Genomic DNA, 19,663 nt, shown 5'->3' on the forward strand with positions numbered 1-19,663 from the left:
TGCATTGGCCGGGAATCGAACCCGGGCCTCCCGCGTGGCAGGCGAGAATTCTACCACTGAACCACCAATGCATCTCTGTATAGTTTTTATAAGAACATCTGTCTGGATGATGTGCACAGCTGTTGCATACCTAAACTATTCCTCTGCCACATCATCAGAAATTTGAAACCTATGCTGTACAGTTTGTGAAGGAAAGTTTTAAAAGCTTTTCACAAATAAGCATTGGTGGTTCAGTGGCAGAATTCTCGCCAATGCAACATTTTTAAAAGTTTCAAAAGACATTGGCTTGTTGAACCCATAAAAGAGCCCAACTCCTGCTTTGCAGCGACTTGAAGGGTCATAACTATTCTTCTAGTTTCTTTCATCCTTGGCACACAGGTCAGATTCTAAAGCAAATTGGCTGACAGTTATGTCCCATTAAAGGAAGTGTGGGAGTAGAAGACAGAGCTCTGTCAATCCATTGACTGATGTAACCTAGCATGTACTGTATGTGTTCCCTTGGTTTGTGTATGAACATACACAAACCTTAGTACTTATAATGCCAGTTTTTCTGTTTGGGGTTATTAAATGGTACACTCTACTAAATATAGTAGAGACCAGGCCCGGATTTGTGGAAAGGCCACCAAGGCCCAGGCCTAGGGTGGCAGGACATTAGGGGGTGGCATGCTACCTAACCACACCCACATTGGTTCAGAAACACTGGGCATATGATAGTTTTTAAAATTTCCTGTACTCCTATCCCCATTGCTCTGATCCCAATGATGACAATTTGATTGAATAAAATGGAGGGGATGGGGCGACGAATGACAGTGGGCCTAGATACCTTTATAGAGAGCTGCTATATTTTGGAGGTATGGTTACCTTTAGACTGGCTATACACAGGCCAATAAAAGCTACTGAGTTGGCCTCTTCAGAAGTTGACAGTGTGTTCGTCCATGTATGGGGTCCTTGGGATGGCATGCCCAATCCATATGTGGCTGAAAATTAGTTGGATATTTTTCAGACGAGGTTGAATCTTTCAATGTTGAAGCATTCTTCTTCCGATGGGTTTTCACTGTATGATAGGCCAACAATTTGATAAACCTGATATGGCCAATGTGTGGCTGGACAAAGTTGGCACATATTTGCTGGTTTGGCAACCTCAGCAAACAACCACATTTCATCATGTATGACCAGCTGTAATCACAAATTTTAATTTTAAGTGGTCTACATTCGGCCAACTTGATATCCATTGCCTTTTGTTTAGAAAACAATCCCACTAAAATGTTGTTGGTAATATAAAGGAAAGTTGCATTGGCCGGGAATCGAACCCGGGCCTCCCGCGTGGCAGGCGAGAATTCTACCACTGAACCACCAATGCATCACTGTCTGATTTTTCTACGAACATCTGTCTGGATGATGTGCACAGCTGTTGCATACCTAAACTACTCTGCCACATCATCAGAAATTTGAAACCTATGCTGTACAGTTTGTGAAGGAAAGTTTTAAAAGCTTTTCACATGTAAGCATTGGTGGTTCAGTGGTAGAATTCTCGCCTGCCACGCGGGAGGCCCGGGTTCGATTCCCGGCCAATGCAACTTTCCTTTATATTACCCGCAACATTTTTTAGAATTTTCAAAAGACATTGGCTCCTTGAACCCATAACAGAGCCCAACTCCTGCTTTGCAGCAACTTGAAGGGTCATAACTGTTCTGCTAGTTTGATTTCATCCTTTTCACACAGGTCAGATTCTAAAGTAAATTGGCTGACCAGTTATGTCCCAATTTGCTAACTGTTCGAGAACTAAACATTTTTTTTATTTTGCACAGAATAGCTATTTACTCAGTTTCCTTTATACACTGAACCGTTACTTTAAAACATCTTCAAATATATTGTATCATCATTTTATTATGGTTAGACTCTCTCCCTCTATGTTACAGTTTCTGCCAATACCTCATCATCTGTTGATCGCTCTGTTAGGGTGCCCCAAGAATAAGCCTCCTCTGTTCTCTCTTTAAATTCTTTCTCTTTGTGACCTCATCATATCCATTGGCTACATACAGCTTTATGCAGACAAAAAAATCATTTTCTGCCCTGATCTCAACCCTGCTATTCAAATAACGCAGTGTGTCATTGGCAGAGACTCTTGGATGACTTGACACTTTGATCTTTTTTTCAAAACATAGTTAATAATGATGCTCAAGCAGAAATATGCACTGAAATCAGGTTCTCACAAGAGCAAACAATTTTTTTTTCATATTTAACTTAGAAATCTAATATGGGGCTAGACATATGGGAGCACCATGGCTTCTGATAAAGTGACTCGCATTTGTCACGAAATGTGTAAAGCCGCTCTTTCTCCCTGCCCAAATTTTCCTTTGTGATTTTAACAATTCTTTAATAAAGCTTTGAAGATTTTAAACATAAAGTTTGATTGAGCCATCTTGGAGTTTGTATGCAGAGGATCTCGTTGTACGCTTTGAATCCATATTGGTCAGAATAAATGGGTTGGCTTCTTGAATACCTTGTGTTGAAGTAAATGTAAAAAAAAAGGTTATTGGGGAAAACAGGAACAAATCAGAGAAAAGGCTTATACGTATTTTAATTAGTGATGGGCGAATTTGCGCCGTTTCACTTTGCCGAAAAATTCGCGAAATGGCGAAAAATTAGCGAAACGGCGCCGGCGTCTCGTTTTTGACGCCGGCGCCCGTTTTTTCGACGCCAGCGCCCGTTTTTGACGCCGGCGAATTTTCGCGGACGTTTCGCGAATTTATTCGCTGGACGCGAATCGCGCAAATTCGCCGCGAATTCGCGCCTGGCGAATAAATTCGCCCATCACTAATTTTAATATGTATACTATAAGTTTTTACCTGCTATAGACAATCAATAGTTTTGTTATTATACATTGTGATGTTTGCCATTGGTAGAAGCAGAGAAAAAAGTGGATTGGTTACCACAATTCTCTGATAATTATAAGCAGGAATGCTTTGGTCCTTTAATCCGGCTACGTTTACACAAAATAAATATACACAGCTATCATGTATGACCATGTTGTATTCCACCAGATCTGGACCCACCTAAAATTCAGTGCCCTGTGTCCCGTATGAAAGTAGCAGAACCAGAGAAAATGACAGCAAGAATATTCAGGGGGAACCCACAAGTGAAAGATTCAGCTGATGGTGTTATCTCACAGTAAGATCAAATGTGACCTATAGGTAACTTTTTGATGTAGATTAATATTTTGAAAATACAATTTTTAGTGTCAGTATCACTTTAAGTGGAATTTGTATGTAAGTTCAAACATATACATTTATTTATTAAATGCAATTTAGACAGATACTTGTCTTAACATCGTGTTTATTATTACCTTTCGGTGCATATTTATTTTTACTGTTCTGTCCTTTGCAGTACAGTTAGTTAGGTTGAAAAAAGACACACGTCCATCAAGTTCAACCTTTTAACTTTTTTTAACCTGCCTAACTGCCAGTTGATCCAGAGGAAGGCATACAACCCCATTTGAAGCCTCTCCAATTTTCCCCAGAGGGGGAAAAATTCCTTCCTGACTCCAAAATGGCCAGTCCCTGGATCAACTTGTACTATGAGCTATTTCCCATAACCCTGTATTCCCTCACTTGCTAAAAAGCCATCCAACCCCTTCTTAAAGCTATCTAATGTATCAGCCTGTACAACTGATTCAGAAAGAGCATTCCACATCTTCACAGCTCTCACTGTAAAAAAACATTTCCGAATATTTAGGCGGAACCTCTTTTCTTGTAATCGGAATGGGTGACCTCGTGCCAGCTGGAAAGACCTACTGGTAAATAAAGCATTAGAGAGATTATTATATGATTTATACATAGTTATCATATCTCCCCTTAAGCCCCTCTTTGGGGCAGGTGGTTTATTAAAGCTAAATGCTAATAAAAGTCAAGCAAACCACAGCACATTACTGCAATAGCTTCTGTATGTAAGTGTGAGTTGTATGTAAGTCAGGTGTATGTAACTCAAGGACTCCCTGTACATTGAATAATTATGGCTGCTGATTAGTGATGGGCGAATTCGCGGCGAATTCCTGCGATTCATCGCCGGCGAATAAATTTGTGAAACCGCCACGTTTATATTGAATAAACAGTCTTATGATTCCACACATTTTATCGATTTATTTATACTGATAACAAAACAATCTGTAAAATCACTGGTCCCTAAAATTCCAGATAAAACTTTGCACCTGATCTGATATACAGGTATGGGAGCCATTATCCAGAAACCCATTATCCAGAATGTCCCAAATTAATGAAAGGCCATCTCCCATAGACTCCATTTTATACAAATTCAATTTTTTTTAATTTTCTTATTCTCTGTAATAATAAAACAGTAGTATCCAAACGAAGATATAATTAATCCTTATTGGAAGCAGAAGCAGCCTTGTTGGGTTTCTTAAATGTTTACATGATTTTCTAGACATGAGGTATGACAATCATAATCACAGAATGATCCTTTATCCAGGAAGTCCCAGCATTCTGGATAACAGGTCCCATACCTGTAATTTTGAAAACGTTATTAATTGTTCAAATGTTAGAATTCTGGGCATGCCACAGGCTATTTTTGGTTTACTCTGTAGGGAAAAAATAATCAAGCTACTTTTTTTCAAAAACAGTAAATAAGTATAAAGTGCCTTTCTCTACTCTTGTACTAACAAGATGTGCGCACTGTATAGAGCCCTTATAACAAGAAGAGATCATGTCATGCTGTAGAGGCACATCTAGAAGAACCCAAAAAGCAGTCAAGAATAGATCTGTTTATTTTATCGGTGTATTCGTTGGTTTTCACAAAATGTTTGACCCAATTTATAGATCCATAATTTATTTTTAAAACAATCATGTACAAAGATATATATATATACAGACAAAGGCTTACATTAATATTAGCAATCACAGAAACATCCCAACACAACAGAAAATTCCCCTTGTATGGCTATAACAAGTTGCCATTATTTTTATTAGTTATTAATATTACTTAGTTTTGGGATATCTGCATACAACTTTGCCACATACTTGGATAGACAACAGGGCTGAAACTAGGGCTAGGCAGAAAAGGCACAACGATGTGTGGGTGCTGGGCAGGTACCAGTTCAAAAGTCTTCTGCCCACCCCTAGTCCAGGTTTGCTCCCCTGCTGCTTTCAACTCCCTCCTCTCTCCTCCTGCCCCAGTGGGGGTAGCCGACCGGGGTGTCTAATGATCTGCTTGGCCTGACCCGATAGATATGATGTATAAATCTACAAACTGGTTTGCTAGGGATCAGGAACAAATCTGTGTTTGTGTGTTGGCTGTACAGTTCCTACAGAGGGTGATTACATAAGGTTCAAGGCACTACACATGCAATAACAGTCATACAGGTGAGGGAAGTCATCTAGGAGCTGTGCTGTCTTGTCCAGAGAAGGCCCAACCAATGGGATATAGTCTTGTTTAGCAAACAAGAGGTAGATTGGCAAATTTGTCCTCATAAAAGAACATTTTAGTAAAGGTAAAAAAGAGGCAGCAGTGTAGCTCTTACTGTATTGTTTGCCCAATTTAGCCATAGGTTATAAAGTACTTAATCTGGATTTTGATGTGTAAGTGCACTGTGATAGGTAAGAACTTCTTTACAGCTGTGTTTTCTTCACAAGTCAGCAGTTTTCATCTGAAAACATGTATAAATAGTGTCTGGTAGATGTTCTTTACTACATGAAATGTCCACAAATACATATAAAGTTTCAACATAAACCTTTGCATACTATAGGTGGTTTGGTAGATACAGCTACAGGTCAGAACCACCACTCGTAATATTCGGTTCTGAGAACAAGAAATGTCTTATGGCCAGAACCTTTTGATCTGGGAAAACCTTTTACACCACATGTATTTAAAAAAAATCAATACAAATATACATTAATAGCAGATTAAAAAATTGCTACACATTTTGTAATGCAAAGAGCACTGTGATAAAAATGCTTTGTTTGTTATCTGTGAGAAGATGGAGTACGCTCCCTCTGCTGAGTGCTTTTTCATTTTTGATTGGCCATTGAGGAACGGAGCTGCAAGGTTCCTTCAGCCCAGGATCCTGGGTATTGCCGCATTTTCTGCCAGAGGCTAAGCTCCTCCCCAGTGGAGTCCATCCAGTCTACATGCTCACCATTGGAAATACCTAGAAGTAAAATACAAGCTTCTATAATCCCCCAATATAGATTCATTTAGCTCAACTCACAAAGGATAGGACACAAATAGAAACAACAAAAAGCTTGTAATGACCCATCTTATCGCTAAAGCTTTTGAAGGATTCATGCATCTTATGTTTCATGACCAATCGCAGTAGTTTCCTGCAAATTATGGTAATCCAGCCCTACCTTAAAGGATAAAATATACAATATTTGTAAGCAGGGTTTGCATTCAGGTTTTTTTTTCATGAATATTTCAGAATGTTTGCTTGCAGGGGCGTAACTACAGAGGAAACAGGCATTGCGTCTAAGGGGTGCACAGAATAGGGGGCCCAATGGAGCACAACAAACCAGTGGGGTAACTACAGAGGAAGCATAGTTTGCTTCTTCTATAGCTAACAAGAAACCCCCCCTTCCCCAGCCGCTCTCTTACCTCCGGCGGGGAAGCAGAGATCAAGTCGGCACGGGGCAGAGAGTGGGCGAAGGTGGCAAGTGGGCGGGAGGATAAGAATCGCAGTGCGCTGGGCCCCTCTAAAGATTTTTTTTGCAGGGGGGCCGACACACTCTAGTTATGCCACTGCAACAAATCAATTTGGTTCTTCCCTGCTTTCGCTGCCTTACTGCATATCTCCTCTTTTTGCCTACTTTTCTTTTTCTACAGCTCTGCATATCCATTCCAGTCTATTTATTCTCTCTGTCTCTTTCTGTCCACAACTGGTCTTTTTTGTCTTTTCTTGATACAGTTTTTTAAACTGACCCTATACCATTCCCCTCTCTGTGCTCAATGGCTTATGTCATAGGTGGCAGTTTCTCCAGCAGCATATTTCAGTAGGTGTAGAAACACCAGAGACCAACCATCCAACTGCTTATAATAGAACACTTGTATAACAACAGAAACATCAGTCAATACAAAATATCCAGTAAATTAAACAGATTAACTGTACTCATGCTTATTTTAAGGAATAGCTTGCATAACAAATCTATTGCCAACCAGAGATATTTCTGTGATACATGTACGCGGTTTCTGTTTTGGCCTTGGGCTGTTTGATAAAAACACTTCAAATAACCTGCAGGCAAGAGTTACTGCTAGAAAAAGCATTCCAATGTTCACATACAAGTTCCTGTAGCATCTGAGATAGTTATGTAACAAACATACGCATATATGAAAATGTCCAATATTAAAACTGGCAGTATTTAACAAGAGTTTATTGAATAGGGCTTGTGCTGACACCATTGATACAAAGATTATAAGCTATTTTGGGCAGGTCCTCTCTACCTCCTTTATAGGTTATTGGTTGCTTTTTATGCAATCTGTATACTTAGTGAATACATTCATTTATTGTACAGTGCTGCAGAATATGTTGGGGTTTTAAAACAATAAGCAAAAAGAAAGGAAGATCCATGTTCATAACACACATTTAATAAACAACCTGCACCTTATGCATAGTTGCAGGATTCCTCCACTCTTGTACCCCTGTTAAGATTCCAAACCTACTTCACTTCCTTCTTCTGCTCAGATTGTCCTACTCAGTATATTTTTTTTCTTAATTTTTATTATTACTCTTTCCTTCTTCAAATCCCTTTCATTCTTTCCCTCCTCCCCCATCTTTTACTCCTCTCTGCATCTTTTTCTGAGCCTGATCTACCACTGATTCTTAACCTATGTGTTGGAACTATGGTTGCCACCTAGCTGGTAATTTACCGGCCAGTAAAAATTATGGTTTATTCCAATGTTATTAATAGGGAAAAATTATAAATATATAGGAAGGCCAGTATTTTTTTCCAGAAAAGGTGGCAACCCTAGTTGGAACCCAAAGTTGGGTCACCATTATGTTTAGGGTAAGGGCACATCTGGCTATTCGGGGAGATTTAGACACCTGGCGACTAATCGCCTCTTCTTTGGGGCGACTAATCTCCCCGAACGCTTTCCCCTGTCTTCCGCCGGCTATAATCAATAATCGCCTGCAGCAGATTTTTCATTATAGCCGGCGAAAGACGGGGAATCATTAGGGAAGATTAGTCGCCCGAAAGAAGAGGTGATTAGTTACCAGGCTACTAAATCTTCCCGAATCGCCAGGTTTGCCCTTACCCTTAAAGTGGATCCCCATGACCACTTAAGATTAAATTCTTCTGCACTAAACACAGTATTTAAAAAGGAACTAAGTAATAAATCTGCCCCTTAGTGTAAAATATATCAAAATGTGAGTTTAGAGTGTAATAAATAAAAACTCACCCACATTCTATTCATTCCTCTGTGGTGTGATTTTTAGAACCATATTTATCAGATGGTGATTTCTAACTTTCAATCATTGGTACATACAATTCTAAAAATCCCATAGAAATAACTAGAACATTGGTGAGTGTTATTTATTACGCTCATAACTCACCTTTTGATAAATCTGCTGCTAAATCAGACTTAAAAGGAGAACAATACCCTCTCACCAGCACCAGGGCCCCTCTATTGGCCCCCACACCACCTCTTACTGTCAAAAGTGTCCATATCTTTGAACCTGCTATAAAAATGCAGTTTAGCACAGCAGAGTCACAGGTGCCATCTCACGTCACTTTGGATGCTCTTTTGTAAGAACCTGCCCACTAGAGTATTAGTTGAAGCAAGGTCCAGAACAAGAGTGCACAATGGTGCCTACCAACTCTAATGCATAAATCTGCATTGTATTTTGGTGCAGGTTACATTTGAGTAACGACTATAAAACTTTATTTAAAAAAAAAAAAAAAAAAAAAAAAGATCAAGTAAGTAGCAAACTTACCATTTCCAATACCCAATCTCACTCCTCCCAGGAAGTCATTGCTAGACAGTGGCTCTCTGTCCCAGACAGTCAGCTCCAGACAAACATTTTGAAGATCCTCAGGCTTTATACCAGAATACACAAATGTATGGTTATAATGTGGATTCAGGGCTTTTTTCACAACAGGGGTCTTTCTCTTTGTGTTCTTGTTCTTAAGTGGTAGCAGGTACCTGAGAGCAACAGAAAGGAAGCCTGTGACATTATTTTATTTAATTAAAGCAGGGTAATGTAGATCAGATGTGGTTTTCCAAAACATGTTTACTGTCCCCAAGCCTGCCCAAAGGATTTTTTTTTTTTTTAAATCCAGTCCTTGAGCATTTAGTATTGCAATTAATCTGCCCATTACAAAGAACTGGTTGGACAGAATTTGCTTTAAAGAAAATACCTTTGTTGGCTATTTGTTACCTATTGCTTGCCTTTGGTTTATATTATTATCAGCTACAATAGAATTTTGCAATGAAACTTCATACTGCACTATGCCTCTCCATATAATAGTAATAATTTGGTAGGCTACTTACCCTTTAACAAAGCTGTCAGATGTCCCTCCTGGCTTAACAGCGGTTAGGTTTTTAGCTTCTTTAATCCAGACTTGAAGTTCTCCCCCTTCATCTACTTTTTCTAGTTTCAAAAATAAGTTGTTGTTTTTTTTAGAAAACTCAAATAAAGGAGTCACAAGCTATGGTCAGTTCAATCAAGCGGTAATTGTGGCCTTTACAAAACTGCATGATTATTAAGAGGTGCACTTTAGATATGCAATCAATTGATAACATACACTGGCCAATAAATTGCCAACTTCGTCAGTAGCTTTTATTGGCCACCATTTGAATGCATGAGATCCCATACTGGTCTCGGAGAACATTAACAAGGGTTTGTAGAAAATAAAAATGGCTTGATTTTAGTTTTAGGGATGATGACATAATATTATTAGTCATATTAATATTATTGTATAGGAATGTGTTAATAAGAAAACATTAATTGAAAGTAGCTGCAAATCATGTTACATGCAATTGCTCCATGCAGAGCAGAGCAGCTTTTTATCCTCATTTTTTTTTTATTCCTTAGAAGATGTTTAGATCCATAAACAGATTAGGGCTCATTTCAGCCATTTGCAGGAGCCAGAGGGGCTGACCCTCATTTAGGGTTTCCATCTTAAGAAGTAGGAAGTCCAGGCACTGTGCAGGGTGGGTGACATCAGGGGCCGGCATAGGGTTGGTACCTTTTCTTCTTGGCTGAACTGGCCAGTGACATAAAGGGTGAGGGTGTGACCAAGAGGGGATGGGGCATATAATTTAAGGGGCAGAGCCAAATCAAATCCTTATTTGGCAAATAGGCAGGGTTAGGGTACATCGAAGAGGAGCAGAGAGAGGGAACAAGGTTGGATATAAAACGGAACAACTAGGGAGTATATTGCTGGTAAATTTGTAATACCAGCAACAGCAAGGTGGCAACCCTAGGTGGAGTTGTGCCATCTGGGAGGGCTATGATGCAAGTATATTGCCTCATCTGCCAGTGCACCATGGACATGGAGTGTCGGACATGGGACACCAGTAGGTGAAATTTTGTAACTTAACTGATCAACGTAACAGTGGGCCACCATACAAATACCAAAAATTTCTGCAATATCTCTGCTACTACTAAGAAAAATAACAGCTAATGTATTAAATTTTAGCAGCTTATAAAGTTGGCAGCCTCACCTAAAGCACTTAATAATAAGGCAGGTAAAATTTTTAATTTTACAAAAAACAAGAATAAAGACATGATATTATTGCATGAAATCTTTACCTAATGCAGCTTATGAGAGTTTCAGTTAAGGCAAAACACACCCCAGAGCTTAAATTTACAAATTTTACAATATTTATGCTCAGTGGTCTGACAGAAAATCGTTCAATAAAAACTGAAAAAGTAAAAAGGAATAATAAAAAAGGGTAGTGGCACAACTATCATTGTGGATTAGGAAGAAGGGTATAAAAGTCCACACTTGCTGGGAAAGGGGGATTGAAGCTGCACCAAAAAAATGTGGATCCACTTATCCACATATAAATAATCGTAAAGCTAAGTTAGGTGCGCTATGTTAGAATGTCAAACACTCACAGGCGGTTCATGGAATATCTGGCAGTTTAGAAACCGTGATCGCTTCAGTGTCCTGTCGGAGTTGATCTCATCTACTGTGTACCGCGATCTGAAAGAGTGCTTTGAATAACTAAACAGTTAGTGACAGCCGCCTGGCTGTCACTAATGGTAGCCATACACGGGCAGATAAAGCTGCCGATATCGGTCGTTTGGACCGATTTGACAGCTTATCTGCCCGTGTATGGGGGCTTCCGACGGGTCTTCCCGATCGATATCTGGCCACGATATCGATCGGGAAGGTTGGATTTTTACCCGACCGACCCGTCAGAGCCGCTTGGTGCATCGTAATTTGATCGTTCGGCCATACGGCCGAACGCTCGAATTACCCCCGATATAGCCACGCAGTTTAGTGGCATATCGGGGAAAGATCCGCTCGTTTGGCGATGTCGCCAAACAAGCGGATCTTTAAGTCTATGGCCACCTTAATTCAAAGCACTCTTTCAGATTGGGAATCCGACCGGCTAACTAAAGGTGGCCATACACGGGCCGATAAAAGCTGCCGACAGACCGTGTCGGCAGCTTATTGGCCCGTGTATGGGGTCCCCTGACGGGCTTCACCGATCGAGATCTGGCCGAAAGTCGGCCAGATCTCGATCGGATGGGACAGAAAATCCCGTCAGATCGCGGCCGCATCTATTCGTTGATGTGGTCCCGCGATCCGACCGCCCATTTGGGCATCGTTAGGATCCAATCGTTGGGCCCTAGGGCCCACGATCGGATCAGCCCGATATTGCCCACCTCAAGGTGGGCATATCGGAGGGAGATCCACTCGTTTAGCGACATCGTCAAATGAGCGGATCTCTCAATGTATGGCCACCTTAACCCAGGAGGACCGCACCATCGGACCACTACCATCAGAGGGTTAAACTGCGTTTGACTACCTTCGTCCGGTAAGCCTAAACCCTTCTGTCCTCCCTTATACGCTAGCCGACTGTTCTGCACTATCCTGAGATTTTCCCCGCTAAGTACACAGCAGATGAGATCAACTCCGACAGGACACTGAAGCGATCACGGTTTCTAAACTGCCAGATATTCCATGAACCGCCTGTGAGTGTTTGACATTCTAACATAGCGCACCTCACTTAGCTTTATCGTTGTGGATTGTGTTATGTTCCATTTGTAGTGGGCAGCAAAATGAATGCAGCAGAAGCGGCTAGGAAGGAGGACAACAGACCCTGCAGTTCTGGTTTCCCATGGGGGAACAGTATGGAAGCCACCTGCCTCGGCTCCTTCTGCCAGTTTAACTTCAGCAAAGATGAGGGTGGGGAAAATGAGGAAGGACTGGGTGCACCGCACCCCCACATTCACTGAAAACATTATTTTGTGAGGATGCTTGGTGCTTTTCTTTGTTTGCCACTGAAAAGGGGCTCCTTTTGTGATAGCAGCATCTCTTTAAAGCGCATTGAGAATGACCTATAAGAAATGATCACTAGATGTACACAACATTGTTCAACTCACTTTTCCGCCTCTCGCTGCCAGAGGGCTTGGTAGGTGGAACGTACTTCAGAGAAACCACCAGATCCCCTTTGGAGTTATAAAAGCCAGCTCCACTATCCGTGTTTCCCTAAATAAAAGAGGTAAGAATTTCACTTCTGAATAGCGAACACATTAGTGGCAAAAAACAACAACTTGACCACCAGCTTTTAAATAACAAATATTTATATTGGTGATGCTAATCATCTTTCATGCAATCAGTTCATTATTCAATATGCTATATATTTATGGATCAGATTATAATGATGTCAAACAAAGAAGCATAGATGTTTTGGGGATGCTGGGAACATTAAATAAAATCCTTGGAGGGCCACGTCTGATCTCTGGACTTCCAGTTGGTTTGGCCTGAATTAAAGGTGGTGGCTTATGCTCTGTAAGAACAAGGATATACTACCCAAGAAACTCCAGTTGTTCTATAGACAATACAATGATAGCTCATCTGTTTGAGCAATAAGGAGAGTTTTCCTTTTGCCATATTGTGCAAAAAGCTACAGATGATTTTAAAAATACAATTTGTAAAAATGTTGAGATTTTATTTTAGTTTTAGTTTTCTAGCAGTTCAATAATTAAGCTATCAGAGCTTATTTAAAGATGTTTATGTTTTCTATATGATTGAAATGCTCTAATATTACCTTTCCATGCAAAGGAAGACACTCTTCTGTCAAGTTGTCAAAGTTCCAGGAATCCAGTGGAAGATCCACCTGCCCTAGAAATGTGTTTCTGCCAAATCGATCATAATGCCAGACAGACAGCTCAAGGGATCTCATATTTAGCATAGATTCTGGAACTATATACTATGGCAAAGAAAACACAAGATTAATATTTTATTATCTTCTACCCTTGATATAGCATGTCAAATTTATAATGCAATAAATATTATTGATACAGAGCAGTGGCCTTGGAGAAGGCTGTACAATGCTCCATGCACTTTAGATCACGTATGAAATTCTAAGATTTCTTGTTATGTGAAGCCTGGTGCTGCCACATACAGGAGTGGGGCTATCATGGAGTTGGATGGAGTGCCAGTCCCAAATCTATTGAGCCTGTGATTCTTTTATTCTGCAAAGGCAGTTTCATTACTCAGAAGCTTTTATTTTGCAAAGAATCAAATGTTCTTTTACGGTATCACTTACCTTTAAAACTTCATTGTACATTGGATTTGTGGTGTCACGTTTGATTGTAGTTTTACGTTTCCCTTGACGAGATTGGTCAGGCAAAAGGTAAGACTTAACATACCTACAGTAAAGATATCAAATCCTTCTGAGTACTGCTACAATTGTTTTATGTTATCAATATCAATGTATCAGGATTTAAAAAGCATTATGGATATAGGTATATAGGAATGGCCCTGAACTACAAAAGACTACCTTGGGAAAATGCATGTACAGTATGTATGCCAAGTTTTTTTTTAATGCAATATCAGCCTCTCAAGTTCCTTCGTTCCCTCAGTATATAGCGGAGTGCTCCATTTAAAGGAGAAGGAAAGCTACGGAGGCATTTTATTGCCAATAGATTAGCTGCAATAGTGCAAGCTAGAATACTATATTTATTCTGTAGAATGTGTTACCATACCTGAGTAAAAAGCTCTAGAAACTCTCTGTTTGTTTAGGATAGGAGCTGCAGTATTAATGTGGTGTGACATCACTTCCTGCCTGAGTCTCTCCCTGCTCTGGGCTCAGATTACAGTAGAGAAGGGGGGGGGGGAAGAGGAGCAAACTGAGCATGCTCTTGCCCAGGGCAATGAGGTTTAAGATGAAGTCTGCTACAGAAGCCCATGAGTACACAATAGAAGTAAACCCCCAGCATTACTTTGGGGGTTTACTGGTGTATTTAGATGGACCTTTCTGATAAGGCTTACTTAGTTTTAACCTTTCCTTCTCCTTTAAAGACATTTGGTCAAATGAACTTACGGATTTGATCTCATCTTTAGCTCATCTCCATAGGCGAGATTCCGACATTCCTTCACATGAACATTCAAAATCTGTACTTTGGCATCATAATTAATTGAAAATATAATTTCTCCTGTTATGATCACATTGCCAAAATCTCCAGCCTCACTGTAGATGCTCATCATGCTACCCAGAGTGCCCTGAAAGAAAAATAACTCACCTATGAGCACAGAAGATTCGGGGGAAAAGAATTTAAAGATAGTCACAGGCTACATCATTTAAAATATTTTGTGCATACATAGTTGTCTGAATCAAGACAATCAGTCACAGCATAAGGTGACAAAAGTTCCGTGCTTAGCATAAATATAAGATCAATGCATAACATATTGTAAAAATTTACTTTTTCTCCAGAAACCTGAGCATACAATCATTAACTATATGTTTTAAAGATTGAAAATTAAAAAAAAAAAAAAGGAGCTTTTTTTATTTTGTATTCTGTTTTTTCTCCTTTTACTGGTATAGATGGGACAGGAATTGAAGTTCACAGAAAACTGGTTATTATACAATGGGGATTGCGTAAGGATAAAGACTAAAAGGGATATATCTTGTTCTTTTTAGTGAGATTTCTAAAACTCAATTGTTCCTGGTTTATTCCTTGAGGGGACACAACTCCACATGTACACATGAATTTTTTCATTTTGAGCAACCCTCTTATTTCACATTCCTAAAAAGATATGGCACAGTAACCGAATCGTATCACATTGCAGCTTTGTATTTTGTTAGTATCTATATGTACTGATGAAAAAATCGAATTCATTTTGCACTTTTAACTTAATAATTCAAAAGAAGAAAGGGAAACCGTGCAAAGTACCCCATCATATTTAAGTGATAGAGAGAATGCAGCAAAAACGTAAGCCAGCAAACTTACCGTGGAAGCCCCACTACGTAAACTGCTTCTGCCTGCTGACAAGCGATGAATCTCCACTAAGTTGTCAATATCCTCATCTTGCTCTTCCTAAAAGTAATGGACAAAAGGAAAAATAGGAATCAGGGTAACAGCAATTAAGCAAAAATTTAAGGGCATTTTAAAAAAAAAAAAGTTAGAAGCACTTGGAACTACATAAGAGTGCATGTTATCTAGCTTTAACTAAACCCTAGAACTTTCCTGCTGAACTTTGCTTAGTACATAACATTAAAGTATATCTCATTTAGTTCTATTTGTAGAGCTCCATTTTCATCCTTTTCAAGTGACCAGGACCCCATTAATATTAGTAAAACAATTGAATGTTTCAATTCAATGTTTTCACACCCCTTCAGACAAAGGGGCATTCCTTGAAACAACACATTGTTGCACTAAATAAACACACAGGGGCTTGGTCCCCATTTGGAACAGCCACATTCTATCGATAGCTTTTTTGTATTTTGTTTTATAAAATCAAGATTGGAGTGCGGACCCCTCACTGTGTACCGAGCAGGGGGAGGAATTACAGAAGGCTGTGACCAATCAGACAATGGCATTTCATACAGAAACCGCAAGATCATTACTTATTCATAAAAGTGCAACAACTTTGACACGTAATAATCCTCTATTTGGCATGATAAATGTGGCCATTTCAGATAAACAGATTTGAAACCCTTCAGGGCTTCAGGTAAATAGGGAAAAATCCTTCCCATTGAATGGAGATTAAAACAGAGATCTCACTTAAATATTTAGGTATTAAAATAAATAACATTCACAAGATTTTTTTTTTTATTACCCCTAATATTGTCCCACTAGATCTGAAGTTTCAGATGCACTCCTACACTGAACTAAATTGCCTCTTAATTGAATAGGCAGAATAAAAATCTGCAAAATAGAACTTCCTAAACTGTTGTAAATCCTAAACAAAACATCTTGTAATTATTATTCCCAAAAAGACCCTTGTCTGGGGCAGTGGAAAGCCCAACAATACCTCTATCTACTCTGAATGCTTCAACAGAATTCTTGGGTTTGGTTCTACCCACCTATGACATTTCTATTTGGAAGAGTCTTTGATACAGAAAACCCTGCCTCACTGTTAGAATCTCTCTACTTGGTTCGATATAAAGTATGCAGCATGCATTATACAGACCTAGGAAAGGCATATAAAGGCTATATTTTTGTTTTTATTTATTACAGCACTAGACACTACTATACAAGGGATACCTTATATAGAATTACTATATAGAATTACTAATAAAGACAATCTAGTAATCTCCCTAATTTGTAAAGGCTTACAGATACATGTGCCCTAATGTGGGTTCATCATGTTGTGATAATCAATGCCTTGAGTTCCCTTGTCCAAATTAGGAGAGTCCTTTTCTGTCCAACTTGTCATTGTTTAAGTACCTCCAGCTCCATCGTATATTGCCAATCAATTCCCAAATAACATATTTTCAACATAAGGATTTAGAACAGGGGCCCCAACCTATTTTGCCTGTTATCTACACTCAAATATAAGAGTTGGCGAGCAAAAAGTTTCCTTGAGGTGCTAAGGGAGGGTAGCAATTGGCTATTTGGAAGCCCCTATTTGGACTGCCAGCTCACAGGAGGCTTTTTTGGCAGTACATTTGTTTTTTGCAACCATAATTTACCTTACCTACAAGCCAGAAATTCAAAAATAAGCACCTGCTTTGAGGTCACTGAGAGCAACATCCATGGGGTTGGTGAACAACATGTTGCTCATGAGCCACTGGTTAGGGACCGCTGATTTAGAAATACTTAGCAGTTCTACTGGTAAAGATACATTCTTTTCAAACTCATACTAAATGCTAATCATTAATCAATATAATCCCAGAATTTGGGTTAAGTAGAAATGGCAAACAAGTGGGGTCCAAGATAACTGAGAAGAAAATGATAGATTATCTACATCAACCTCTCATTAGTGCTAGGGAAAAATTCATTCAAAATAATATACCAAACATACCCTACAACACAAATTTCAATTTGGTAGAACAGAAACGTCTGCTTGCCCTAGGTACAAAACTCCTACACATGATATGGGACTGTCCTGTGACATATACTTTTGGAGACAAGTAACACATTTCACAAACAGGTCCTTAACCTTGCTGGTTGTCTTGGGTCTTGTTGACTCCTTGTTCCCCAGAACAACCACTAAATCTCTCATGGGACTATTTTTTTTACTATGCAAAAAAAAAAAATCTACACTGGATTGACACATCCATAACTTCACAACTGGACAAACAAACTAGGCTGCCAGAAGAAATGCAACAAAATATGGGGCCCCTGGCTGCAATCTCTAGCTACCTCTTCAGGATAACTCTGCTGCGGATTTCCTCCATACACAATCTCCTATTTTTCCCTATCCAATCTGCTGTTTTTCCCTATCCAATCTGCTGTTTTTCCCTATCCAATCTGCTGTTTTTCCCTATCCAATCTGCTGTTTTTCCCTATCCAATCTGCTGTTTTTCCCTATCCAATCTGCTGTTTTTCCCTATCCAATCTGCTGTTTTTCCCTATCCAATCTGCTGTTTTCCCTATCCAATCTGCTGTTTTTCCCTATCCAATCTGCTGTTTTTCCCTATCCAATCTGCTGTTTTTCCCTATCCAATCTGCTGTTTTTCCCTATCCAATCTGCTGTTTTTCCCTATCCAATCTGCTATTTTTTCCCTATCCAATCTGCTGTTTTTCCCCTATCCAATCTGCTGTTTTTCCCTATCCAATCTGCTGTTTTTCCCTATCCAATCTGCTGTTTTTCCCTATCCAATCTGCTGTTTTCCCTATCCAATCTACTATTTTTCCTTGTCCAATCTGCTATTTTTCCCTATCCAATCTCCTATTTCTCCCCTTCCAATCTCCTATTTCTCCCTATCCTTTTTCATTTCTTACCCACTGTTTACTATTAAACAATGACAAAATTTTAATTAAAACTGTAAAAACAAGTATGAACGCTGGCATCCAGAATGCTCCGAATTACTCTCCCATACAGCAAATAATTATATTAAAAAAAAACAGTATCTTGTACTTGATGGTAGCTAACCTACATAAATCCAAATGGGGGAGGGCAAAAACACCAGTATTGGGTTTGTTGTTACAGTATGGCAAACCAAAAAATTATCTTGAAAACCTCATGTTGCAAGCATAGGATAACAGATTGCATACCTGTAATCACAAAACAACAGAAGCTCATACAGATGAAACAATATCCACTACCTAGGTTTCTTTTATTACCAGTAATACAGTACAAGTAAGTACAATGAAATGTCTTGCAAACCATTTCTATATTAAGGCGTGGAACAGATTTGCTTCTATCTCCTAGTGCATTTCCTTCCGGAGTGGCTTCCTCTGGCCGTAGATCAAGGACAGATTTACTGTAATCTGAAATTATAGTTATCACAGTTATTTAATACTGAAAAACTGAACCATTTCTTTTTCACATATATATGCAAATTTAATATGTATCTCAACTGTTACAATATGTATATCAGCTGATATACATTAAACTGCTTGGCACTGTCTAGTCCTATTACCTGCAGGTTTTAAGACTCTTCGTGGGTTCTTTTTAAATAGGGTATCACTTTCATCAGCAGATCCTGCACTTCGATTCCCCAGAAGGGCCTCCTAAATTATGTGAAAAGAAGAACCTGTTAAACACTGACACTCAAAGCAAAAAGACCAATATGATGATATGTAGACTTACTCCCTCAGAGTCAGACTGCTGGCGATGCCTTGACCTAACGGGCACTGTGAGGGTGGCAGCATTAGCCCCTGTAGGTCCCTGTGTTCTTTTTGGATTTGGCAGGGTAGTGGCCTTTTCCAAAGAATTCCTCCTGAAAAATACATAGTATGAAAAATCAATTCTATACTTGCTTTGTTACACAGTTCTTTCTCTCCATGAAAGGGTGGGGGGTGAAGTACTGAATTTTAATATTTTAAGAATCTTGTATGTCATACCCTTCTTGTAATCTCAACTGAGCAAGGTTTTCTTTACCCCCTCTTTATGTCAGTATTTGTATGTTTGGTGCATATACTCCAAGCATACATTGTAAATAAACAAAAGTAATTAATGACAAAAAAAAAAAGATATAGTGAATAATGCACCTCCTATTGTAAAATATCAGGATATTAAGTCACTGAGAAGTTCAATGACTGTATAAATGCTCAAAGCCTTCAGCTTATATACGTATAACATCA

At 39.3% G+C, this 19,663-nt stretch overlaps 1 protein-coding gene and 3 non-coding genes across 4 annotated transcripts in view; 1 reads left to right on the plus strand and 3 right to left on the minus strand.

The window, feature by feature from the left end:
• Positions 1-71, minus strand: trnag-gcc. The gene has a single exon. It is a non-coding gene; the product is annotated as a tRNA-Gly (tRNA).
• Positions 72-1,289: 1,218 nt separating this feature from the next.
• Positions 1,290-1,360, minus strand: trnag-gcc. Its single transcript has one exon. It is a non-coding gene; the product is annotated as a tRNA-Gly (tRNA).
• A 145-nt stretch (positions 1,361-1,505) lies between these two features.
• Positions 1,506-1,576, plus strand: trnag-gcc. The gene has a single exon. It is a non-coding gene; the product is annotated as a tRNA-Gly (tRNA).
• Positions 1,577-4,762: 3,186 nt separating this feature from the next.
• Positions 4,763-19,663, minus strand: part of sytl4.S (synaptotagmin like 4 S homeolog) — a 31,585-nt gene continuing 16,684 nt past the window's right edge. Inside the window, exons 7-17 of the mRNA XM_018233071.2 lie at positions 19,170-19,299; positions 19,000-19,090; positions 18,744-18,847; positions 15,419-15,505; positions 14,512-14,690; positions 13,735-13,837; positions 13,234-13,395; positions 12,566-12,671; positions 9,496-9,595; positions 8,939-9,147; positions 4,763-6,160 (exon numbers count right to left, since the gene is read on the minus strand). Coding sequence (XP_018088560.1) covers positions 6,021-6,160; positions 8,939-9,147; positions 9,496-9,595; positions 12,566-12,671; positions 13,234-13,395; positions 13,735-13,837; positions 14,512-14,690; positions 15,419-15,505; positions 18,744-18,847; positions 19,000-19,090; positions 19,170-19,299 — 1,411 coding nt within the window. The 3' untranslated portion in view covers positions 4,763-6,020. The remainder of the gene's footprint in view (positions 6,161-8,938; positions 9,148-9,495; positions 9,596-12,565; positions 12,672-13,233; positions 13,396-13,734; positions 13,838-14,511; positions 14,691-15,418; positions 15,506-18,743; positions 18,848-18,999; positions 19,091-19,169; positions 19,300-19,663) is intronic.

Source organism: Xenopus laevis, chromosome 8S (genome assembly GCF_017654675.1).
Source record: "Xenopus laevis strain J_2021 chromosome 8S, Xenopus_laevis_v10.1, whole genome shotgun sequence".
In the NCBI taxonomy this organism is placed as follows: domain Eukaryota; kingdom Metazoa; phylum Chordata; class Amphibia; order Anura; family Pipidae; genus Xenopus; species Xenopus laevis.